We start from the raw sequence: 14,753 nt of genomic DNA on the forward strand, positions 1-14,753 counted from the left end.
CCCAGATTCGAGCCCCGAGAGCCTCTCCTGCTCCCGCTGCGAAAGGGCCCTGGCCTGGAAGCCTGGAGAGCGGCCGCTGCCGGACGAGCTGGAGGTGGCCCGGCTCCGTCGAAGGCAGGTTCCCCTCTCGCTCCCCAGCCAGCAAGTCAGCAGCAGGAATGATGGGTGCCGCGACCCAGCCACCAGCGCTTCGGCCGTTCCTTTCAAAAAGCTCTCCCGCTGATCTTTAATTCGAAGGCGAGGATGAAGACGCCGCAGCCGCCTGACAGCGCGGCGCCCGGCCATTTAATGTAATTTCAAAGATGGCGCCCTGCCCCCCCCCCCCCGACCCGGGCGGTCCCGCCTCCGCGAGTGGCGCACACTCCGTGGTCAGAGCCACTTCCGGGCCCCGCTGTCCCACCACTTCCTGCGCACTCGCTGGTGCTGGCTCCCTCCATTTCCGCTTCCGCTCCGCGCGCCGACGACGTTCCCTCTCCGTCCGTGGAAGCCTCTGGCGCGGCCTGGCCTGGCCTGGCCTTGCCTGGCTGAGGAGAGAGGCCGCCGGGCCGACCACCGGGTGAGTGGCGGGGCGGAGGGGCCGGCGCGTTCAGGCGGGAGGGGGCTCGGCCTTTCCCCTGGGGGAGGGGGGAGGGGAGGGGAGGGGAGGGTGGGAGTCCCCTCCCCCCCTCCCCCTTCCCCCCTCCCCAGCAGTCCCCAAGATCAGCCTCCCCGGCCTGGTACCTGCTAGATGTATTGGGCTACAGTGCCCATTATCCCCAGCCCGTATGGCATTTAGGGTGACGGGGACTGTAGCCCAAGTTATCTTCAGAGGGGCCCCGTCGCGGAAAGGCCGGCCCACGTAAGGCTGTAGACGCACTGCACGTTGAAGGCGTGCATTGCTGTTGCTGTCGTTATTGCTAATGCTATTTGCGTTATTCGTGTTGATCCAGCCCACATTTGCGACGTCCTCTCCCCGTCCTACCGAAGTATTGTGCTCCAAGTCGTAACACTGATGCGTGTGTTTGTATTATGAATACCCCTTTCCGCTGGGGCCGCTCCTCTTGCTTCAGGAAGTACCTGAAGGAAGATAAAAAATCCCCGAGAAAGGCAAAAAACGTTTTCTGAAAAATTGGGCAACATAAACATTTCTTTCTTCAAGTAACGTAGCATTTTCTTTGTTTCATTTGGGGATACATTAATGCTTTCCCATCTCGTGGTCCTTTCTTTCATTATCGCTTTTGTTATTTTCCTTAACTACATTTTGTTTATACATTTGCTTATTTGTTGGCTTCATTCCTATACCATTTAGTAGTCAAAAGTCTCTGGGTGCTTTGCAGAAAGAGTAAAACCTTACATGCAGTATAAAGCATGGCATAAAAGCTATTTACATACAGAAAGAATACAGAATAAGTAACAATAAAATCCCTGGACCACATTTGTTCCTTCCTTTCCCCATGACTGCTACCCTTCAGATTTCCCACACCCCGCATTAAACTTCAAGCCTGGACTAGGTTTTCATGTGAAAAGCAGCTTGCTATGGAGTTTCAGGGTGTGCTTAAATATATAACTGGATGTGTGACTCTAGATTTCATTCAGCCATGGAAAAGTGGACTGTTTTGACCAGTCATCCAATAAATTAAGCTCTTTCTGCTTTAAGAAGCTAAAATAAACTTTTTATTATTTGGTACAGTGTGGTACAATTTCTTTAAGGCAATCTTTCTTTTCTTTAAGAAAGTATACGGTCTTACTAATCAACTAATGTTAAAACATTATTAGTACAAGTTGATGGATCTGTAGTACAGGTGAGTTTATTTCACTGCACGGTGCAACTGCCTCCTTGCAGTGTTGGGCTGGACTGGGGAGGGTTTTCTATGAATCCTGTTCCTAGTGTGGTTGGAGGCAGACCTATGTGGTGTGGGTGGGCCATAGAGGAAGAGGTGGGAAAGGTACCCTGCTTGTGCAAGGTAGGAGGTACGTGTGTGCTTTGTCATGTTCGTAGTTTTGATTCTGAGGGCTAGGGATATGTAAAGAAACAGTCTTGTTCTTTTTCTCCCCTTCGTCTGGGTCTTTTTGGTAAATGATGATGTAATGCCAGTGCACTCAAGGCAGATGCATTTCCTTTCAGGCCAAGGCACCTTTTCTTAAAGATGGCGCTCTCCAAGAGGGAGCTGGATGAATTGAAGCCATGGGTGGAGAAAACAGTGAAGCGGGTGCTTGGCTTCTCTGAGCCCACTGTTGTCACTGCTGCACTAAACTGTGTTGGGAAGGGAATGGACAAGAAGAAAGCAGCTGGTAAGTCTTTACTCCCTGGTAAAAGTTATCCCAACACCAGCCTTAGCAACTCATACTTAGAAACTTACAGACCCGTCAGAGGATTATTTGCCCTGCTTCTCTCCCACCTCTGGCTGCCTATTCTTCTATCTGGAAGCATTGCCAGAAGTTGGATCTGGGACTATCTGCATGAAAGGCAGTTGCTCTGTCACAGATCTGTGGGACACCTGCCCTTCTTACATGCTTGTGAGGCAGCCATTCATGCTGAGGATCATCTGTCTGCCCTTCTTATCCAGCCTTGGCAGGTGGCCTGCCAACTCTAGAGCCAGCTTAGGTAACCTGGAGTCCTCCAGGTGTTTCAGACAATGGGCCCCAGTCAGCATGTCTGGAAGGTGCCAGGAAATGCTCAGCCCCTTCCTTGAGGGAAGTCATTAGCGGTGCAAGAAGTCAAGGCAGGGTTCCATTAAGAGTTACTTGAGATCTTTTTTGCAGAACAGGAATGGTTTGAGAAGGTGGCGGTTGCTTTGCGGAGGTTGCTGTGTCAGGCAGGTATTCTGTACAGGGAAACACCATATCTCTTTGGTTGCCTCCTGGAGGCCACGGTGTACAGGGACAGCGATGGTTGTTTGGGGAGGAATTCCTTTGACCTCCTTTGTTCTTACATTCCTCTTTTCTACCCCTAGATCATCTTAAACCCTTCCTGGATGATTCCACCCTGCGGTTTGTTGATAAGCTCTTTGAAGCAGTCGAAGAAGGCCGAAGTTCCCGGCACTCTAAGTCGAACAGTGACCGGAACCGGAAGAGGGAACTGAAGGTGAGCTGAACTCCTGATTGGGTTTTGCCACTCCTGATTGTACTGTTGACAAGAGTTTGCCAGTTGTGTGTGACAACGTTGCTTCACTGTTTTTCCTTCTTCCAGAAAGGGCTTTGTGCTGTAATGCCTAAAAGTTCAAGAGAAAAGGCCTTTTTCTCGAATATTTTACTAAGTGTGTGTATCTGGAATCCTTTCTGAGTTTTCTTTAATACCATGCAGTCTCTCCATCTCAATCAGTCCCAAATCTTAGAGGTGTGGCCAGAGCAGATCACAGATTAACATTTTAGATATTCTGCTGTTCCTATTTTCTCTTGTTCACGTCTGTGAAACCTGAGAAGCTGATCTTGTTATGGAGGCGGGACACTGCCCTCTTAGCTTGCCGAGGGAAGAATTTGCCTAGACAGGAATTTGCCGTACTACCCTTACCTGCGTGCTTGTGCAACAAAACAGGTACATTGGTGGAGTTTGTGTGTTCAACATCCAGGTGCCCAGTGTGGGATGACGTATTGTTAGGCTGACTTCTCCAGTCCCCAAATCAGTGCAGGCCACAATGAAGGCAGGAGAAGACTGGGGTGGGGTGCAGGTGCTGATAGAAACAGATCAGACTGCATGAGAGGGACATGTCAATAGATGTGTTTCAAGAGACTGTTTTTGCCCCCTTTGAAATAGCTTTGGGACCCCATGGTTAAACGTCTTGACTGGATCTACCTGAAGTCCTCCAGTGAACAATCATATGCTATCGTACAAACTGAAGCACCTCTTCTTTTTTCTAGTTGAGTACACTCCTTCCTAAAACTGCAGAGCAGTTACATAGAAACAGAGCGAGTCAGAAGGGGCCTCCCGGGCCATCTAGTCTGACCCCAGCTCCAGCCGACTCCGCTCACGACATGCCTCCCATGTGCATGTCTAGCCTGGCCTTGAACAGTTAACTTCAGATAGCCAGCAAACAGAGCATGAAAGTAGTAGTTCTTCCCACCATCCCTGCAAGTGGGACTGAGTGGGAGATGACTTTAGAATATGGAGGCTCCATGCATTGGTAAGACCCCCAGCAGCTGGGAGACCTTGCCTACTCCTGCACTAATTTGTGAACCCTTCCCTTTAAGCCACTGAAGGTGGGTTTCATAAGCCAATCTTGCATGATGCAGAGAGGTCTTTTTTTTTTTTTTTTTTTTACTGTTTTGATTAATCTGGGGAGGGGGCTTGCAAAACTGAGCAGGCAGATCACTCTGTTACTGCCGTTGCTTCTTGACCCAGTAACCAGGAGACTGAGTTAGGTAATGGCCATATCTTGAAGCTTAATTTTTTTGTCCCTTTTCCTTACTCTTCAGTGCCATCCTAATTTACAAGCCAGTCATTGATGAGTTACTTGTGTTTCCTACAAGCTTTTCCTGTTGTTGTTATAAAATTGGAAATGGCAGGGTGGAGAAAATGCCTTCAACCCCAAATTATTGGGCTCCAGAAATGCTGGGGTACAGTGATCTGGCCATCTGATCTTTGACCCACATTTGCTCTTTCTTGGCCATGGGTAATCATAACTATTCAGAGAATATTTATTTACTCTATGCCGCCCCATTCGCCGAATAATAGACTGAATATTTTGCTCTTAAACTTCTTGAAAGGCCTGGTTATTTCACTCTCATCATAAGAGCACCTGGGCGCCTTCCTCATGCAGCATCATGTCCCACAGTGGCCAATTAGTGCCCTCTGGAAGGCCCAGAAGCCGCGTATGAGCCTGCTAGCTCTTCCCCATCCATGTTCCCCAGTAACTAGTAATTTGCAGGCGTGCTGACTCTGTTCCCGGAGGCGGCATAGTGCCGTGGTGGCCAGTAGCCATTCATAACCTTGTCCCCTCTGTCTTTGTTTAAACCCTCCCCCGAAGCCATCCGAGCTGGCAGCCCTCACCACATCCTGGGGCAGTGCGTCCTGGCGTGGTCTGTGTCGAGCCCTCCTTTCGTCCGTTCTGAATCTCCCACCATTCAGCTTCATGGGTGGCCTGCACTGGTTTCCAGATAAACCTGTCCCATTTCTGCACACGATTCATAACTCTGCACGGTTTTGTCATGTCCCCTCTGCTTTTTAGTGTGCCCTGGACGTCGGGCTTGGCTTCCACTTTGCCCTTGTCCTTTGTTACCCCTTTGAAGTCAGTCATTTTGTGGTGCTGCCCAGGGCAGTTCTTCAAATTGCCAAGTGTGCCCACAGCCAAAAGGTTATCTGTACCTGGTCTGTTGCTTGACCCTTTTGGCTCAGAGGAGGGGTTCCTTTTGGTCTTGGTCACAGCAGTGAAGCTCAGAAGAGGTGCGGTGGTCTGCATAAGAGTTGTGCCACGTGGTCGGAGGAGCTGCCAGAGTTCCTGTCTCTTTCACGTGTGCCACTGAAGGTGTGCTAGCAAAGGTTCTCTTCCTGCTGCCCACTTCCCGGGCCTGATTCCAGTGATTGTCTTTCACCCGGTGAACAACCATGCCTTTATCCCCCAAATGAGTACAGTCTGGTGCTCCAGGTACGGTGAGACTATCTCAGCCTATGTCAAATAACCCCCGTGTTGTCGTTCTGGTGCTGCACTGAACGAAAAGCCTGTTTCTGCTCTGTAAGGCTGGCTAATTAAGGCGGTTCATTGTTCCCAGGAGGGGGAGTGGCTGGTAATAACCTTGCGTGGTTCACTCTGAGTTTGGCACAAGCTAACCCTGCACAGAAATTTATGCATCACATTGCAGGTTCTGCACTTGGCCATAGCTCCTCTTCAGCCCAGAATGTTACTGCACTGTGGCTCTGACAGCCCACGCACCAGGGAATGTAATGTGTGGACCTGGTGCTCCCTTGAAATAGGCACCCCCTTAGTTTGTTGGTGCCCTTCTTGGCCTGTTGGAATAACCTTGTCGAACCTGCTTGGGCTGATGGCCAAGACTCAATGGGCTCCAGATGCTTGAAGCTCTGTGAATTTGCATTCTGTAATCTACCCCCTTCAAGGTTTGAAATGCTGTCATAAATGTATAGGTCTCTCATCCAGAAGGTTCTCCCTCATGTCTTTGCTTAGGACAGTATTCTTGAACCTGGTATACTCCAAATGGTTTGGATTTCAGCTCGTTTAATCCCCCAACCATACAGCCAGAAGCAATATTCGCATACAGATCCATGTAATCCAGCAACAGCCAGTCTTTGATGACAATATTTCTGTCTAATGGTCAGGAAGGATCCACACCAGTTTATAAAAACAGCATTATTCCCAGTCTATCTAAATTGTGTCACTTAGCATGGAAATACCTTACTACGGAGAGAACTAAATTTCAGCAACTAAATTGTCTGCACATTTTATACTATGGGCAAGCCTTTTCTCTTGAACTTGTAGGTATTCCGTGATGTACCCTGTTTGTGGACGAGGAACTGTCCTTGTAGAGTATCAGTAGTGAAGAAGGGAGCTCAGCTAACTCTTGCTGACGGTTTGTATGTACACACATATTTTGTTTCTCTTTGTACATAGCACCCTCTTCCCACAAGCGGGGCTGCATCCTTCCCAAAGATACCGCAGGTAGGAGCTCGCGTTCCTTGACTGAGCGCAGTGGAGTGAACTGGGGGGGTGGGGCGGAGGGTGCGCGCGGGCCAACACAGACGCAGGTGTCAGGAAGGGGCGAGGAGAGCGAGTCCTGTCTAGAGAGGCATTTCAGTGCCGAGACTGCGCTCCCACGGCAGTACGCTTTTCACGAGAAGCAACGGTTGCGATTTGCAGCTGGCGCTTGCAAAGCAACGGAAGGACATGCAGTTGTGACCTGAGTACTAGAAAGAAATACTTCCTTCTAGCACCTCTGTGAGTTCTGTTGCATCATTCAGCCTGAAGGCTGGCGCTGTGCTCCTTTTGTTCTGGGGCCCACAGGACTCGCGTGTGCCAAGGGATCTGTTGTCTTCATCCGCTGGGGGAGGATGGTGCTCCTCAACCCTTCTTCCCCATCCTGATGAAGGGACCTCTTGCTGACAAAGTGGGGTGATTCGAACGGCCGTTTTCCATGTGCTTATATCTGCGTTCATTTGCCAGTGGCACCAAAGGTTACTCCCCATGGTCTTTTCCCCACTCCAGCTTAAAAAATCCATGAATAACTAGATCTATTTCTTCATCAGTTCCACTTCTGGAAGAGCATTTTGAAATGGCTGCTGTTGGCCCTGGAATGCTTTCACAGGGTCAGGCAGCAGGTGCATTGTTGATTGAGGCTCTCTCGCTGATCTTAAGCAAAGGCTGCCCCTCTCGTATACGGCATTTCGGGCTGACAGCCGTGGATGCAGTGTCTTCCTGCGCCAGTCCTGCCCTGCACTTACAAGGACCAGAAAATTGTTTGGCTTGAAAAGTACTCAAGGAGGTTGGATGCGTCATTGCACTTGACTCTGTCTTTAAACTGTTCCTTATATTTTTAGTCAGCCCAATAATAAAAGTTCTGTAGATGGATTACAAACATGGTCATTCTTCTCTGTAAAGGATCTGTGTGCTTTGCAAATTCGATTCTTACTGTTCATTTCTGTGCAGCGTTTGTTTTATGTCACTGTGTGTGGAGCGGGGTGGGAGGTCGGAGCAAAGTATGTGGTAGAAAATGCCCTGCCAGCTTCCTGGTGGAAAGTGAGATGCTTCCCCGCGGTGTTGCCCCTTCCCTGTCATCATGTGCCGGCTGCAGGATCATCGCTTTTCTCTGCGCGTTCTGCTGGTTGACCCTGAGCGGTCCTGCAGGGCGGTGCTCAGAGCATGCTGGCAGCCGGCGCCTCCCACATGCCTGGGCCCGGCTCAGCGTGGCTGCAGGTGGAAGCTGTGGTCCAAACCATAAGCTGGAGGGCACCAACTCACCTGCCTCTAAGACAGAGGCCCTCTAGGACCAGGGAAGGTCCCTCCTCAGCCAGTCACCTTGGGCCAGTTGTTCTCTCTTGGCCTGGCCTACCTTGCAAGTTAATTGTGCAAATAAAAATGCAGGGAGAAAGCCTTGTACCCTGAGCTCCCTGGAAGAAGGGGGGATTATGTACAAAAAACATCATTTGAAATGGTTTCCAGAAAGTAATGGGAGTTGAAGCCAGCATACCTGGAGGGAGGGTACCAGGTGAGGGAGACTTTCACAGAGTTCCTGCCAGCTCCACTTGGCCTGTGCTGGTGGACATGGCTCTAACTGCACCGGGGACTTGGGGTGCCCTGAGGCTGTTGGACTCCTTGTGAGTAACGCTCTCTTTGTTCCCTTTCCACTGGCAGCTTTATCCACAAATAGATCTGCCCAAGAAGTCCATAGGCAAGATCTCTTCCCCTTCCCCGCATGTCCCCTGTTCAGCTGCTGTGTGTTTTCAGCCACTTGCAGGAGGGACAGCAAAGCCCGAGTCTCGGCCTTGAACGCAGCTTCCGGGATGCTTCCTCTGGTTGCCTCACTTTGGGAGCGTCAGGTCCCTTTCAGGTGTGCAGGTGCTTATCTTGGCTAGTGCCCAAGCTTGCCCCTGTTCTGCTCTCCTAGGATGTCTTTGGTGATGACTCCGAAATTTCCAAGGAGTCTTCGGGAGTCAAGAAGCGGCGCATCCCTCGCTTTGAAGAAGTGGAGGAGGAGCCCGAGGTGATCCCTGGCCCCCCAACCGAAAGCCCGGGGATGCTGACCAAGCTGCAGGTGGGTCTCGAAGTGGGATCCCCCACTCACGCGGATGAGGGCAAAGCCTCAAGTTCCACCCGGCTGCCGAGCCCCAGCCCTCACTCGGTCCGCCCGACCTACTCACAGGGTATTCGCTGTGAAAGGCGAACTGGAGGGTTGGTGGGGAGAAGGAGAGGGTCGTGACTGCTGCCCTGAGCTCTTGGGAAGGAGAGCAGATTGTAGCAAAGGCTGTTCCAGCTCTCCTGTTTCAACATTTTCAGATATTTGAAAGGACTTACTCCGTTCCCTGTGAATCTGGCCATTGGTGTGTAGATGAAGCCCTGTACAGGAAGGCTCTGCCTGAAGAGAGCAGGGGACTAGAGAAGTGGTCAGCAGGATAGACACCACCTGAATGCCTTTGATCCTGGAGGGGCACAGAACCCTCTGGATGCAGAGTCAGGAGTGGCATTATTCTCCATTCATTTGTCCTGTCCTCTTTTAGAGCCATCTAAGCTGTTGGCCATCACTGTCTCTTCTGCTAGTGGGCACTATTTTAACTAGGGCCAGTCTGAGGACGTCCTTCCTTTTAGCTGTCCTGAATCTCCCACCGAGCAACTTCCTGGGAAGACTCTGTGACCTAATAGTACGAAACAGGGAAGAACATGTCTGCGTTTCTGCCTTCTCCACGCTAGGTGTGGCTGGTAAAGTGATCTGGGCCAAAAGGCCCGGCAAGCGCCCTCTTACCTTTCTAGAATAATAGCCATACATCTGCAGCAGAGTAGTGGAGCCTGGCTGTCATCTAGTCCAACCTTGCAGGACAAAGCAGACCTATTTTGTACTCAGAAAGAAAGAAAAAACTCAGGTTGTTTTTAATTTTTCTTTTCTTCAGATCAAGCAGATGATGGAAGCAGCAACACGGCAGATCGAGGAGAGGAAGAAGCAGCTGAGCTTCATCAGTCCCCCTGCACCTCAGGTACAGCCTCCGGCACATGCAGGACCCCTTGAGGTAGAGGCTTCCCCACAGAGTTTGCCCCATTTCTTTTTTGCTTCAGGTGGCAACAGCAGCAGCTCCAGCTGCTCTGCAGAGCAGAGCTGCTGTCACGGTTTAATCCCCCCACGGGACACTAGTGGTCTGGCTCAAGCACAGCACCAAAGAGTTAGCCAGTGCTAGAGCGGCTTTCCCGTGGTGGTCTGGAGTGCTGTGAGAGTCAGGCAGGAGCTCTTCTGGTGAGATGTTCTTCCCCATGGGAAGAATTCTGCTTCCCATTTCATGTCCCTTAATTTAGCAAAATCGCTATACAAAGCCAAATGGTAATATTACTTGTCAGGATCTCTTTGTTATACTGTTCTTCACCATTTTTGTTCCAGGGTGGTTTACAAGGCTCAAACACTAGAACACAACAAGCCAAGAGGAGGGCTCCGGGACCCTTCGGCTTGGTCTCCCTGTGCTTTCCCTTCCCCTGTCCATGCACCCCGCCCAGCCCCTGTTCTCTAATTGTTTTGGGTTGCATCTTGCCCTTGAGGTCAGCTAGATTTCCCGGCAGGCACCAGAACCTCCTCACAACTCCCAGCGATGCCCCACGCATGTTCCTTCTTTTAAACCCTCAGCCTAAAGCTCCAGCGACGACCCAGGCTGAGCGCCTCCCCATCGGCAACACCATCCAGCCCTCGCAGGCTGCCACCTTCATGAACGATGCTATTGAGAAGGCTCGGAAGGCGGCCGAGCTGCAGGCTCGAATCCAGGCTCAGCTGGCTCTGAAACCTGGGCTCATTGGCAACGCCAACATGGTTGGGCTGGCCAACCTGCACGCCATGGGCATTGCACCGCCGTGAGTATTGGAACACGCTGTGTGGGTGGCAGGTGCCTTTCCGTGCCTGCCGTGTCGGGGGCACGATTAAAATTCCCCTGGCTTGCTCTCGTGGGCAGAGATGGCCAGTTGTGAAGCTGTTCTGCCCCTTCTTCACTTGGTGAGTGAGTGGCTGTTCATTGTTTTTGGCAAGGGCGGCTTGTGGGGAAAGGGCCGCCGAGGTCTCTCATGACGAGAGCCACAGGGCCAGCCGCCTGCCGGAGCAGGTGCAGAACCTCTGCCAGCCTGAGAGCCAGTGCTGTTGGGGGCTGTACTCCAGGGGCGAGGTGGGGAGAAACACCCCTCATATTTTACCTTGAGGCTCTTGCTTCCATTAGCTGTGCCTTCAGAAAGGCACTTTAGTCTCTTGCAATGGGAGAACATCTGCACAGGAGGCAGGAAACTACCGGATTAGTGCAGGGTGGGAAGGATTGGAGAGCAGCCATCTAGGGCCGGGCTGTGAGACCTGAGGGCCAGAGGTTCTGCAGCTTTGCGCTGAGGAGGCCGGGCCTGGGGCTGCATGGAACCCCTCGGGCTGTTTTCTCCCATCCTTTCCCTAGGACCGCAGTGCAGCAGACTGTCTCGAGCTACTTACTGTACTCTTTTTCCTTTAGTGATGACTTACCCCCTTGGCACCAGGCAAACCCTGTTTGGGGGAAAGGCAGGTGAATGGAAACCCGGAATCTCTTGTCCCTTAGACTTGCTGAAATTGAGCAGGCTCAAACTGTGCCAGCATCCCGGGGGCCCCAGGTGTGCTACCAGAACTACGTTGTAACCAAAGTTGTGTTGGGGATGTCTTGGCCCAGGAAAGTGGAGCTGAAGGACCAGACCAAGCCAACGCCGCTGATTCTGGATGAGCAGGGCCGCACAGTGGACGCCACCGGCAAGGAGATTGAGCTGACGCACCGCATGCCCACCCTCAAGGCCAACATCCGGGCCGTCAAGAGGGAGCAGTTCAAGCAGCAGCTCAAAGAGAAGCCGTCTGAGGACATGGAGTCCAACACCTACTTCGATCCCCGCGTCTCCATCACCCCAGCTCAGCGGCAGAAGAGGACCTTCAAGTTCCACGACAAGGGCAAATTTGAAAAGATCGCGCAGAGGCTGCGGACGAAGGTACGGTGCTCTCGAGGCCCTGCCTCGCCCTCCTGGAGAATGGGGCAGGAGGAGAGGGTCACTCTCAGCTGCCGTCATCCAAAGGAGGGCGGGTAGGAGGAGCCCTCGCGAGCTTCCTGTGCTGGGAGGATTCTTTCTTTTAGATCTAAGAGAAGTGGCGATCTCCCAGCGCCTGGTTTCTTCCAGGCAATCCCTGCTTGCCACTTGTGACCAGATGAGGGTGCCTTTATAGCCCCAACCTGGAAAGCGGAAGAATCAGGCCCACGTCCCTCCTGGGAGCCTCAGCATCTCCCACTTGGCCTGCTGGAATTCCTGTCCGGGGAAATGTCTGTCTCTCGGGAAGCTTGCTTTTAAAAGGTGTCTCCTCCTTCACGCATGCCTGAGACGGCTTCTGTTGCTTCTCAGGCCCAGTTAGAAAAACTCCAGGCAGAAATCTCACAAGCTGCCAGGAAGACTGGAATTCACACCTCTACCAAACTGGCTCTTATTACCCCCAAGAAGGAGCTGAAGGAAGGTGACATCCCTGAGGTGGAGTGGTGGGACTCATATATCATTCCCAACGGCATTGATTTGTAAGTCACTGTCCCTTTTCTTTTGGTGGTCCTTGCCTAGAAACTTCGTTGTGATCTCCCAGATAAGAACTTTTGGCCTGCCTGGTTATCTGCAGGCAGCCCTTGTCCAGTTCTGGTCCCGGTTTTGTTTATTTCCTGCATGTACAGGCCATGCTTCTTCAAATTACGCTAGGCATACTTGCCTTCCCATTACTAAAATAAGGCACCAAAGGCAACAGAAAACAACAGCAAGATTAGTTTTCAGTTTTTAGTTCTTTAGTTTTGTATGTGTTGTTCAATGGATGCTGGGCTTTCAGATATTTTCCTGCATCTGGTTTTACTCTTTTTTTCACTTATAACACCTTTGATCATTTTGTATTTTAGGGTTTTAATTTTTGTGCACTGTCCAGAGAGTTTTGGCTACTGGGTGGTACAGAAATATAATAAATAGAATTCAAGTTTGTGTGGTAGGCTGCAGAAGTAGAGGTCATACAGAGGAGCTTTCTAGGCGATATGAATCTGACGTTTTGTTTTTCACCAGCTTTTATGTTGGGAAGTTCTTTCAGGAGGGTGGGAGGCTCTGCTTAGCCCTTGAAGGTGATCTTACAAATAGCTGCATGTTAAAATAATGAAATAGGGTCAGCAGCTTGCATTGGGCCTGAACAGCATAAGGATCAGCCAGGGCAGATGGTAACCTCTGCAGAGGTGACATTGATCCGTGCATAATTTTTTTTTTTTAAAGAAAAGCTGCTGAAATGCTTAAAAGAGAGGACTATTTCGGCATCACGAATCTGGTGGAGCATCCGGCCCAGCTGAACCCACCAGGTAAAATTCAGACTTTGGTGCTATAGAAACAGAGCAGATCAGAAGGGGCCTCCCGGGCCATCTAGTCTGACCTCCGGCTCCACTCATGACCTGCCCACCATGTGCATGTCCAGACTGTCCTAGCAGAGAAGGGTCCTGGCCAAGGAAACAGGTGGGGAATAGTGTCCCTGAAGGGAAACTGCAAGGGTGGAGGTGGACAGCTGGAATATGGGGTGATCTAAGGGGGACCAAGACAGGCGGCATGTGGCCAAGCCTGACTCCAGCAGTCTTCATCCTCCAGGTGTCGGACTGCCGCGGTGTTGGGGGATCCCAGACAGGCCACACAGCATGTCCAGCAGGCCCCAGGTTGCTCTTTGCTCTCATTTGCCAGGATCCTGACCGCTGCCTTGGGATAAAAGCCCCTGGCCCAGTGTGTGGTTTCCTTTAAGGAAGCCAGATGCGGCAAGCAATACTCAGCTGGTGCCAGGAGGGAGCGGATGTGCTTCAAGGAGGCTTCTCCTCACAGCGGCTAAAAAGTCTTAAGCAAAATACCTGTTTTGCACTTAACCCAGCCTACCCTTCCCAAATGGGAGGTAGGCCACCTCACATAAATGAAGCACAAGATATGAGAAACGATAAAAGGGGAAGTAACCTCCCGATTAGACTTCTGTAACGCACTCTATGTGGGGCTGCCCTTGAAGACGGTCCGGATACTTCAATTGGTGCAAAACAGAGCTGCCAGGTTGCTGATGGGAACTGGGCGTTGTTCTCATATAACCCCAGCCCTCCGTCAGCTTCACTGGCTTCCCATTGAAGTCTGGGCCCAATTCAAGGTGTTGGTTATCACCTATGAAGCCCTCAACGGCTTGGGTCCTGGTCATCTAAAGGAGCGCTTGCGTCCATATATGCCCTCCCGCCCCTTGAGATCAGCGGCAGAGACAACCTCCTCTGGGAGCCCTCCGTGAAAGATATTAGGAGGCACAGTACCTGGAGGAGGGCCTTCTCTGCAGTGGCACCCCACCTATGGAATGTGCTCCCCAGAGAGGTTTGCCTGGCGCCATCGTTATTTGTTTTTCGGCGCCAGGCCAAGACCTTTTTATTTAAAGGTTATTTTAATTGTTGATTGTATTTATTTATTGGTTTTTATGTTTGTGCCGAGATGTCTTCGGGTTTTTAAGGTTATCTGTATGATTGTTTATTTGTTTTGTAAGCCACCCCGAGGCTTTTTGCAAATGGGGTGGCATAGAAATGTTCTAAATAAATAAGTGAGTGAGTGAGAAGGGGCAGTGTGAGGGGAATAAGCCCCATCTGGCCACGGCGCTGCTGAGTTCATGTTTTGTTCCCCTCCTCCCAATCCCCAGTGGACAGTGACACGCCGGTGACTCTGGGAGTCTATCTAACCAAAAAGGAACAGAAGAAACTGCGGCGCCAGACCCGCCGGGAAGCCCAGAAGGAGCTGCAGGAGAAAGTGAGGCTGGGCCTCATGCCGCCTCCTGAACCAAAAGGTGGGCTCTTGGGAGCAGGCTGGTGGTTTAAAAACACGCACCCTGGGTTTGAACGACGGTTTAACGACTGCTGGTTTTTTAATTTCCTACAGTTCGAATTTCAAACCTGATGCGAGTTCTGGGAACAGAAGCTGTTCAGGACCCAACCAAAGTAGAGGCGCATGTTCGAGCACAGATGGCTAAAAGGCAGAAGTAAGGCTCACGTTTGTTTGTTTGCCATTTCGTAGCACCTTCCTATTATTATTATTATTATTATTATTATTATTATTATTATTATTATTATTATAACATTTCTA

General features: G+C 51.0%; 1 protein-coding gene across 4 annotated transcripts in view; it reads left to right on the forward strand.

The window, feature by feature from the left end:
- Window positions 1–434: 434 nt before the first annotated feature.
- PRPF3 (pre-mRNA processing factor 3) overlaps window positions 435–14,753 on the forward strand; it is an 18,406-nt gene continuing 4,087 nt past the window's right edge. The window contains exons 1-12 of one of the 4 annotated variants that reach the window (XM_044449221.1): window positions 435–556; window positions 2,105–2,271; window positions 2,934–3,064; window positions 6,540–6,587; window positions 8,530–8,676; window positions 9,527–9,610; window positions 10,246–10,466; window positions 11,285–11,597; window positions 12,003–12,169; window positions 12,891–12,973; window positions 14,314–14,457; window positions 14,550–14,649. In XM_044449221.1, the coding sequence (XP_044305156.1) occupies window positions 2,127–2,271; window positions 2,934–3,064; window positions 6,540–6,587; window positions 8,530–8,676; window positions 9,527–9,610; window positions 10,246–10,466; window positions 11,285–11,597; window positions 12,003–12,169; window positions 12,891–12,973; window positions 14,314–14,457; window positions 14,550–14,649 (1,583 nt within the window). In that variant the 5' untranslated portion in view covers window positions 435–556; window positions 2,105–2,126. The remainder of the gene's footprint in view (window positions 557–2,104; window positions 2,272–2,933; window positions 3,065–6,539; window positions 6,588–8,529; window positions 8,677–9,526; window positions 9,611–10,245; window positions 10,467–11,284; window positions 11,598–12,002; window positions 12,170–12,890; window positions 12,974–14,313; window positions 14,458–14,549; window positions 14,650–14,753) is intronic. The other 3 variants (XM_044449222.1, XM_044449223.1, XM_044449224.1) reach the window with 3 other exon arrangements.

This window comes from Varanus komodoensis, unplaced genomic scaffold, assembly GCF_004798865.1.
Source record: "Varanus komodoensis strain SLA01 unplaced genomic scaffold, ASM479886v1 scaffold57, whole genome shotgun sequence".
In the NCBI taxonomy this organism is placed as follows: Eukaryota; Metazoa; Chordata; class Lepidosauria; order Squamata; family Varanidae; genus Varanus; species Varanus komodoensis.